Genomic DNA, 10,059 nt, shown 5'->3' on the forward strand with positions numbered 1-10,059 from the left:
CTTTAGCGTGGTTTTAAAACTCGGTTTGACGTCTCGTCTTTTTCATGGACAATAACGAGTTGTCTTGATTTTCAGAATATCGTTCAAGTCATCTTATTTGTCTCCCAAGATTTTTCAGGTGTGAGATGCCTTGTCTATCCGTCTCATTCATGGATCATATCGAGATGTCTCGGACGAGACTTAAAACCATGGACAATAAATAAATAAATAAATAAAACAACTTCCCAAATAGAAGCGATTCCGCGTAGTGCACAATGATCTAGACGGGGGGCCCCAGAAAAATGTGAAGAGAAATGGGAGACTCGGGGGACACAGCGTCCCAGTCGGCACGCGGTGCAGGTGATGTGATGACCGGCTAATCCGGTTCTGAAAAGCGGCTGCCAGTCATTCTTGTCTTTTTTTTTTCTTCTTTGAGTACAAACGATGAGAGTTGAAAGTATTTTTTGACCTTTATAGACTTTCTTCAGTCATGTCTACGGTGGATTAGGGTTTGGGGATATAAAATTCTTATCTAATTCAAAAGTGGGGAATAGGGGAAGATCTTGAAAAATCCTAAAATTACCCCTCAAATTCTCATAAAATTGTATCCAATTTCATCTTTTGCTTCTAGTTTTGTCTACCTCTTATGGTTCTGGAGATTTTACTGTATTTCTCATCATCTGGTAATTAATTTTGTCTTTAATTGTTCGGTCTTCTTTAAGTTGAATTTTTATATTTTGCTGAAATATTTGTTACGGTTTTAAATTTGATGATTGTTGTTGTAGAAATGTTAAATTTGAGTCCTTACTGTGTTTTTCATTGTTGAGAATTGAGATTGAGTTTGAGGAGTTATTATTGCTTTAAAGAACTTGGTTTTTAAATTGGAGATTTGCATTTCTCGATGTAGTTATGTGTAAATTTTCTTTTGTTAGCTTTGATTTTGTGGAATTGTTGCTTCGATTCTGTGTTTGTGTTGGAAAGTTAAGATTTTTATGGAACTTATCATATATGTAAGGGTCTGTTTGGATCTCCATTTTCACACCAAAAGCATCTTCATAATTTCTTCTTTTTGTCCCAAAAATGGTGACTTGTTTACAAGGATAATTTCGGGTATTCCTCGATCAAACTGGGTTTTTAATTAATTTAATTTCCCTAAAGACTATTTAATTTTACTTGAAGGTGGACTTTTTTGCTACTAAATTTTTTCTGAATTTATGTGCATGGGTTTTTAATCTGAGTTCTCCCTTGTGTATTTGTGTTCAAAGGGGATATTTTTCACTGAATGGTCTTATTAAGCATTCTTAGTTGATTATGAAGTGAATTTCTTATGTCACAGTTAACAAATTTAAAGTGATCTCCCCCAAAAATGCTGCCTCCACGCCAGGAACCTCGATCGGGCGGATTACAGACATCCTTATCCTTGGTTTCATTGGATGCTTGTAGATCTCCTGATCTCCAAGAACCTGGTTTGAATTCTGAGCAGGTCCGCGAGACCCCATCAGAGAGTGCCAGCTCACGTGAAACTTGGCCCACTTTTGATGCTATTATGGGTAAGAAGCTGGAGAATGGGAAAGGAAGGATTGATAGCCATGAACAGTCAGTTATTCGTCGGGTTTCTAGTTCAGATAAGATCTCTCTTCGAGACATAGCCAGGGAAAGAGTGGAGACAATCTTTGAACGGATGCATCTTTTGCCAGATGAGCTTCTAGAAGAGCTCAAGACTGAGCTTCGGATTATACTTGAAGGAACTGGTGGTTCTCAGCATAGAGAAGAGTTTCTGATTTTGCAGAAACTTGTTCAGAGTAGAGCCGATTTGACAGCTAAAACCCTGATTAGAACTCACCGGGTACAGCTGGAAATTCTTGTTGCAATAAACACAGGAATTCAGGCATTTTTGCATCCGAATATCAGCCTTTCTCAGATTTCTCTCATTGAGGTTTTTTTGTACAAGAGATGCAGAAATATAGCATGTCAAAACCAACTTCCAGCTGAAGATTGTACCTGTGACATATGTACTAATAGGAATGGTTTCTGCAATCTTTGCATGTGTGTGATTTGTAACAAGTTTGATTTCGAGGTGAACACGTGCCGTTGGATTGGTTGTGATTTTTGCTCTCACTGGACTCACACAGATTGTGCAATTCGTGAAGGGCAAATTGGTATGGGCTCATGTGTTAAAAGTGGTGCCAGCCTTGCTGAGATGCTTTTCCGGTGCCGAGCTTGCAATAAGACGTCTGAGTTGTTAGGGTGGGTTAAAGATGTTTTCCAACACTGTGCACCAAGCTGGGATCGGGAGGCTCTGATGAGGGAGCTTGATTTTGTTAGTAGGATCTTTCGTGGAAGTGAGGATGCCGGAGGGAGGAAGCTGTTTTGGAAGTGTGAGGCTCTTATGGAGAAGATGAAGACTGGAGTTCCAGAGTCAACAGCTTGCGAAGTGATGCTGCTATTTTTTAAAGGTTCGTATTTGCTTTAGTGCACAACATGTCAATAGTTTTTCATTGATTGAGTGTTGGACGAGTCAAATCTGTCGTAGAATCAAATTGGGAAAATATAGTAGTCTAGAAACTGAAATTGTTCAGCTAAATGGATGATTTGCTTCCTTATGCCGTCAGTGTAAATGAAATAATTTGCCTAATCCCTTTCTTGGGTATGGAAAAGCAAGTTTGCGTCTTCTATACAGTTATAACAAGTTTTAATAATTTGCCTCTATAAGGTTGCAATATCAAATTCTGATTTTGATTTTCAAAACTGGTCAAGAGGGTTCAATATTATGACCTTCCATGATCAATGTGAGTGCAACCGAGTAATCTTAGTATTTGACTCTCTTTAGTCGTGAATGGTACATGTTCCCTTTCTTTGCTTTTTCTGATTTTTTTTAAAACCTTTCTTCTGTAATCACACAGAGCTTGAAGTTGACCCCATGAAGAACCCCAAAACAGAAGAAGGTAGCCATCTGATTGCACCACAAGAGGCATGCAACCAGATTGCGGAAGTGGTCCAGGAAACCATTAGAAAAATGGAAATGGTGGCTGAGGAAAAAATGCGGATGTTCAAGAAGGCGCGTTTGGCTCTAGAGGCTTGTGATCGAGAACTTGGGGACAAGGCCAGGGAAGTAGCTGAGCTAAAGATGGAGAGACAGAGCAAGAAACAACAGATTGATGAGCTGGAGAGCATTTCAAGGCTGAAACAAGCTGAAGCTGACATGTTTCAGGTCAAGGCCAGTGAGGCAAGACGAGAGGCCGAGAGGATCCAAAGGATCATGCTTGCCAAGACTGAGAAGGCAGAGGAGGAATATGCCAGCAGATACCTGAAACAACGATTGAATGAGGCAGAACTTGAGAAGCAGTATCTGTTCGAGAAGATAAAGCTTCAGGAGAGTTCACGCACATCGCAGAGCAGTGGCCGAGGCGGTGATCCTTCCCAGATGCTTATGTTGTGCAAGATACAGGATTTACTCAAGAATGTGTACAATGTGCCTCCAAAGGCGGAGGGACAGCCAAATGATCCCCACTCTCTTGGTGCAGTTCCTTGAGAAATGGACTGGTACGTCGTGTTTTATGCTTTCATCTTGTATTTTTTTTTTGGATAAATAATGCTTCCATCCTGTGTGATTAAGTGTTCTTTTACTCAGCTAAGTGTAAGTGAATGAAATTATAGTGTTTTGTTTTGTGTGGCATGTGAACTTATTTTATGGACGCTTAATCCAAAAGAAGAGAAAATAACTGATGCATATGTGTGCGTTGCACATTTGAATCTGTGCTTATATGCATGCGAATCTCTCTTTATTTATTTATTTATGGGTTCATGAATTCTGCATGGGCATGCATGCATGTTAACGCATATATCATCACCATAATTATCGTCATAAAAGCCTTATCCTCAAAAATCCGGTTCAGCTAAAAGAATCAATTTTTCAAACTGCCACAATCAATATTTTTATGGTCTTACTATCCGTCTTTCAAAGCCATCAAACTTGCATGTGCCTTCTTGTTACAATCGTCATTATTCTTCATTTTAGATGACCAAATCATCTCAAAACAATTTTTTCTTAGCTTATCATCTATTGGGGTGCAGCCCATATGTTCACATATGCATTCTTAAATTTATCTTTCGTAGTTGTTCTACTCATCGATCTCAACTAAGGTCAGATGTATATTTTTCCATCGTATGAGCTGCATCTACAGTGCACGTCTTTTGTTGCTGTGCATATTCATTTGCTCAATAAATTAAAAAAATTCTCTTAACAGCTGAATCAGGGCAATGAAATATGAGGCTTACCCAGATTGGTGCACCTCAAGAATTGGCCCAGACGTTTTTGCTCTCATCATAATGCTTGTTATAATTATCTGGCAATTTTAGTTGTCATTCAATTTTAAAGATCAAGAAGGCCAAAAATGGGGCAAAAAGAAGAAGGAAAAGAAGAGATTCTTGACCGAATGTATTGATCTTTATTGGGTCCAATGAAAGAAACAGGATTCATGTTTTTGAACCCATAATTGTTACTAGGTGTATACAATAATGAGCCATCATAAAGGCCTATGTTCGCATCAGTGTTGGTCCCAAATAGAAATCAGTTGTTCCTGCTAGATGCTTATCACTTCAGCTTTATATATATATATATATATATATATATTAGAGGTCGTTTGAAACTTTTTTACAATGTTGTGAGGTTGCATCTAACTTGAAATTTGGGAACTTCTAGATTCCCAAAGAAGTCAGTAGTTGAAAATTTGATAGAAGTCAAAGTTGATTGGCTGTTGTAAGAAGCTGGATGGGATGAAAATTAAAAATTACATAGTTTTAATATGGAAAATAATCCCATTTTTTTATTTAGTTTCAAAATACCAGACTGTTTCTAGGGTTCTCTCATCTTTTCACTAAAATCATCATTTTGGTTGAAAGCTGAGCTGCCTACCATTTCAAGAAAGGTTGGATTGGTAGCATGTCACCTTTTATGAACTTGGTGTCCCTGCATATTATGGTCAATATACTCTGAAATATGTAAGGAAATTCAAAATGTTGGAGAGTACAAAAGTTAATAAATCTGTTGAAACTATTAAATGATAAAATGGCATATGAACTGAAAATCGATTCTGCAACAATCCTTTGAATCAGATTTGCAATGATGTATTGGCTTTCCATAGGAGTATTTGATCTCTCACCAGACCTGCGGGCTGCTCGAGCTGTAGCATTCTCTTGACTTGGCCTCTTGGCAATATCTGAACTCTTGGACATTTTCCTGCCATGAGAACTCAAAGCAATTTTCTGTTACTCCCATGCAACCCTTCCTCGCATGGGGAATCATAACCAAACATCTCATCAAATTCCTAAAAGAAATTCAGGGTGTAAGTAAAGAATATGGTCCTCCAAAAATAGAGTGAACTCGACCACTCGGTACAATATGACAGAATTAAAACAAGGGAAGCAAATGATCGATCAAGAATGGAGAGGTTTGTGTGCATACCATAGACCTTGACTTGGCATAAAACATGGATTAAAATCCATGAGGAACATGTCTTCCGAACTACCAGGGGTTGCCATATCCCCATAACTGTACTCCTAATCAATTTCACCCAAAAAAAAAAGTCACAAACGAAACTCGTGGATCTTGTTAGGCATGATATCATTTAAGCTCAAGTAAATAACGAATATTTAATTCTAATAGATGCAAAAGGTAAGACTTTTATCATATTGGGGCCCTGTGTATGCTTTATTCTTGTGCACGTTTAGGGTGTTCTGTACTCAAACATTTGCTAGGCCAAAAACTGCTAGTTCTGAAGAGCCTTACCAATTGGTCTATCACATTCTTTTGGATAGTCACTAAACATGGCAGACAATCTTGGACAATGTTAATAAATGGATTGATTGTGAACTTGTGATCATCCATTTGGGTCAATTTTGGACTTAAGATGACTAGTTCCAAGCAGCGCATCGGAGGTATGAAAACTTGTGGTAAAAATTAGGTTTCTATGTAATACTTACCAAAGAATTAGTAGCCTCTTGATCAAATTCTGATATTCTTGGAGAGCTAACGTAACTTTTCTTGCATGCCCTCACAGCATATTTATCTGCCTTCATCTGCCCATGTAATAGATAATCAGCAGTCAAAATCCAAGCCATGACTGAAGCTGATGTGAGGAATTTTCACAATATAGTTATAGTAGAATTCCACAGTGAGAATGGTTAAATTAAATGACTTGTCTCTGACCTGTGTCTCAGATCCCACCAAATGAGAGTAAATATAATACAAAACTTATAAAGGTCAAACCAATGCCACCAATCTGGGTAAACCAAAGACATAACCACAAGATAGTTCACCCCAGAATAAGTTTAAAACTTTGCTTTCTAGTTTGTTATTTGGGTATTATATCATTCATTCTCTATGTGCAGAAAATCTCATAGACAATGACCAAAACCTAATTTTGGGGCATTTCATAGCCCAGATTTGCTTGTAAAATAGGTAGGTATTTATGTTATATCATGGTTATAACAATAAGTATGGAAGTCCTAAGAGTCCGTTTGGATAGAAAGTAGAAAGTAGTATTTTTTTTTTGCTTTTTAAAAAATAAGGATTTTTTACTTTTTAGAAATAATTTTCTAAAATGAATCCAAAGAGACTTTATAACTTTCAAAAATCAAAAAGTTACTTTTTTGTGTATCCAAACGGGCACCTTTATGTCAAAGTTGTCAATCGTGAACTCCAGTGTCATTTTGTTGTATATAGCTGAAGAAGAAAAAAAATAATCAAAGAAGATGAGAATTGAGAATCTAATTACACTTGGATTTTGAGATTCTAATTACACTTTCTATGTTTGCTTTTACGACTAAAATTATAGAAGTGTACTAAAACTTATCGTTCATGGGCATACACTATTTTCAAATACAACTAAAACAATAGAATTATTAACTTTTATAGTCTTGAATTTCATTGCTTACATTCTTCAAGGGAATGGCAGCAGAGTCCGTAAGGTGTGGGGATTAGAGAATGTGTCCATAGCTATAACATTACCTCTACACGCAGTTTGCTTCAGACTGGAATGTGAGGAAAACCAATCGAACAAATGATTCTAACAAATTAATTGGACTTCAAATCTGGAATGGTGTTTTAGAAAGTTGAAAGTTGAACGATGAAAGTTTCTTACAATCTAAATTTTAGATGTGAAATTGATAGTCGTCTTGTAACCAAGGGAATGGAGTCTGAAGGGGGCACAAAAGGCATAAACTTTATACTTAAGGCTATGATCAATATCATCTTTGGCACGATGAGGAGAAGATGATAGAAATGTCTAGGTTGACGTTCCAGCATGGTTTAAACAAGAGTTGGTTTGAACGTTTTGCCCTACTACATACCCGTCACTATAGATAAGATATATTAATGTTCTGAATTGAGTTTTAGTTGAAAATCAAAATGAGACTCTTATTCGTTTCTAGAGAACATTCCATGTGTTCACATTATATAAGAAATTAAATGAGACAACAATGCATTGAAACTCCATTGGTTCTTCATCTCTGCGCTAGTTTCTGAATTGATAGAGCTATGAATACATTCAGTCTAGGTCAATTTATAACAATATTTATATGGATGATTCCAATTCTATGAAAGATTGCAACTAGTAGTGATATATCAAATAAACGAGCAACTCAAGAAGGAGCCCAAAGAAGATGGCAATACCTCGGCTAGATCTTCTACAAGGCATTGGAGCTGGCCTGTAAGAGAATTGACCTGTCTTTGGAGAGTTGGAATATCGAGTTTTGCCTGTTTCAGTTCTAACCCCTGTTTCTCCAAAAGTTCCTGACGATGAGAGTTCATAACATCTGGGAACAAAATGGCATTTTTTAAATCCTTTATTTCCTCTTTTTGTTTCAAGCACAAATCCTCCAACCTCTCCACCTGCAAAGAGAGAGGGATAAACAAATATGGTTCGACACTCAAATTATGGTTTTCACCACAAACAGAACAACTAGAACTCTCCACAAACAAGTTTAGTTGTTCAGCATTTTTTAATTTTTACAAAGAAATCTATATTGGCTTGCAAACTCAGTAAAAATGAGCCTAAATACAAACAGCGAATTAAAGCTAAAATTGAAGGGAAAAAAGAAGAAGAGAGAATTACTTTTCTGTTTTTCTCCTCTAGCGTCAACTTAATTTCCAAGATCTCCTTCTCATGCTCTTTATTCTGGTTCAAAAGCTCTCTTTCACTCCTAAGCACCATAGCTATCGTCCTTGTATTCGACTGCACCTCCATCATTGCTTTAGTCTCAGTTTGATCCGTTGCCAACGACTCCTTCTGGTACAACTTTGGATGAAAAGATGTAAAATTTGAACCTTTTGCGCCTCTCTTCTTCAGATCCTCCACAATTAGATCCGAAGGAATAGCCAGAACCATCTGATTAGCGGACGCCTTTGGTTTCGATCTTGTATCCATGAATTTCTCCACCATAGAGCTAAACTTATGCTCGTTCTTGATCTTAGAAGGAACCAGACTTGATGATTTCTTTCTGACTAGTGCTCCAGACGAATTCTTTGTCGTTACAATAAAATCTGGCGATGTGCAATGAGTGCTTGAGCTTCCAATTATGCGTTTAAGGGAAGATTGACTCTTGCTAGGGTTCTTGAGCTCGGAAGATGAAGATGGATCAGAGATTTGAGAAGACATTGAAGATTGAGAATCAAAAGAGGAATAACGAGACGGCTTGATCGAGGACATGTTTGAAAGAATTAGTTTTCCAGCAGAATTTTTTTTGGAGGATTAAAAGAGAGAATTATAGATTTTTGGGAGTATTTTCATGGTTTTTGAAGGAGATTCGAATGAGATTTTAGGGTTTTCAGATGAGGCGTTTTTCTGCAATAAAGTTGGGAGTGTGGCTTTGCCTTGGCGCTGTCGCAGGATTCAAAATTTCGCGTGGAAAGCGCGCCTTAGAAAACAGTAATAACTGCTCCACGTGTCGTAAAATGACCAAAATTCCTATACTTCTGGGCGTATTGATGTCTTCACATAGAACGTCATGTGGCCCACGCGTGAAGATATATCTGAACCGTTAAATGTGGCAAAAAATTCAATCAAATGAGATGAACAAAATCATTACATCTGACTTTTCTAAGGATTGATTACACTACTGTGGATTGGAATTTTGCCTTTTTATCTTTAAGAATAATGATTTTCTGACGCTCCCCTCTGACATACACCCTCGTCTCTCGTCACAGAAGCATAGATGATTTGCATCGGGATATGCAGAATCATAAATCTTATTCTTGTGTATCTTGAGACAAATGATCTATGATTCTGTGACAAAAAATTAAAGTCGTGATAATCTGATGTCCCCCTCTGACATACGCTCCTTGACGTGACATGAGCTTGAACATAGATTTTCTTCAAGATATACAACTATGCATCCTCTAAATATTTACAGTTGTGTATCCCAAGGAAAAGATTTAACACAGGCCACATCAGAGGGAGTGTTAGAAAATCATTATTCTTTTAATAAATAACGTATGTGGTCAATGGTTTCAAAACTCGTCTGAGACCGAGATGTATCGCTCTAGTCGTCTCAATAGTGCCCAACTCCGAGACGGATGAATAAGTCAATGTATCAAATGAGAGTTAAAACTCACATTCATTTTTCTCATTGTTGAACAAGATGTCTCACATGTATCGAAAAACTCATCCGAGATGACTTGGTCTCGTCCACGGATGAGAAAAGATGTGGTCAACATCTACATGTTAAGCTCATCCCTATGTGGTCTCCGAGGATTTTAGAAACCATCGTAGACTCAGTACCATAGCTCTGATACCAATTAAACTTTGAATAATCTGCCATCATTGGGAGAGAGTTTCTATAAGATTTTATGTCAGAGAATAAACTGAGTACAATTAAGGTAACTGGGAAAGGTAGAAAGATGATCTTCCATCTAAAAACGGGGTACTAGAAATACAACTCTCCATCACACATAAGATAAGAATAAGAACCCAGATCACAATGAACATGATCCAATACCTGTAACCATTCCTGCACCATATCTGTATGCACTCCTAACAAGTTAAGAGTTACCCATTAGTCTCACCAAAGAATATGCCAACT

At 37.4% G+C, this 10,059-nt stretch overlaps 2 protein-coding genes across 4 annotated transcripts; one reads left to right on the forward strand and one right to left on the reverse strand.

Annotated features, from left to right (window-relative positions):
• The first annotated feature begins 291 nt into the window (after positions 1–291).
• On the forward strand, positions 292–3,742 carry LOC147392392 (OBERON-like protein). 2 transcript variants are annotated; one of them, XM_086458347.1, is made up of 3 exons: positions 292–662; positions 1,331–2,435; positions 2,883–3,742. In XM_086458347.1, the coding sequence occupies exons 2-3, from the start codon at positions 1,346–1,348 to the stop codon at positions 3,509–3,511; spliced, it is 1,719 nt and encodes a 572-aa protein (XP_086314473.1). In that variant the 5' UTR covers positions 292–662; positions 1,331–1,345; the 3' UTR covers positions 3,512–3,742. The 2 variants fall into 2 exon arrangements, with proteins under 2 accessions (XP_086314473.1, XP_086314472.1); XM_086458346.1 differs by having other exon boundaries at positions 293–662; positions 1,316–2,435.
• Positions 3,743–4,628: 886 nt separating this feature from the next.
• LOC147392393 (uncharacterized) lies at positions 4,629–9,181 on the reverse strand. Of its 2 annotated transcripts, none has more exons than XM_086458354.1 (5): positions 8,094–9,181; positions 7,652–7,870; positions 5,962–6,057; positions 5,444–5,538; positions 4,629–5,218 (listed from the first exon to the last, which is right to left on the reverse strand). In XM_086458354.1, exons 1-5 carry the CDS (start codon positions 8,685–8,687, stop codon positions 4,891–4,893), a joined length of 1,332 nt encoding a protein of 443 aa, XP_086314480.1. In that variant the 5' UTR covers positions 8,688–9,181; the 3' UTR covers positions 4,629–4,890. The 2 variants fall into 2 exon arrangements, with proteins under 2 accessions (XP_086314480.1, XP_086314481.1); XM_086458355.1 differs by having other exon boundaries at positions 5,003–5,306; positions 8,094–9,174.
• Positions 9,182–10,059: the final 878 nt, after the last annotated feature.

This window comes from Akebia trifoliata, chromosome 11 (assembly GCF_017979445.1).
Source record: "Akebia trifoliata isolate Shusen 1 chromosome 11, ASM1797944v1, whole genome shotgun sequence".
NCBI classification, from domain to species: Eukaryota; Viridiplantae; Streptophyta; class Magnoliopsida; order Ranunculales; family Lardizabalaceae; genus Akebia; species Akebia trifoliata.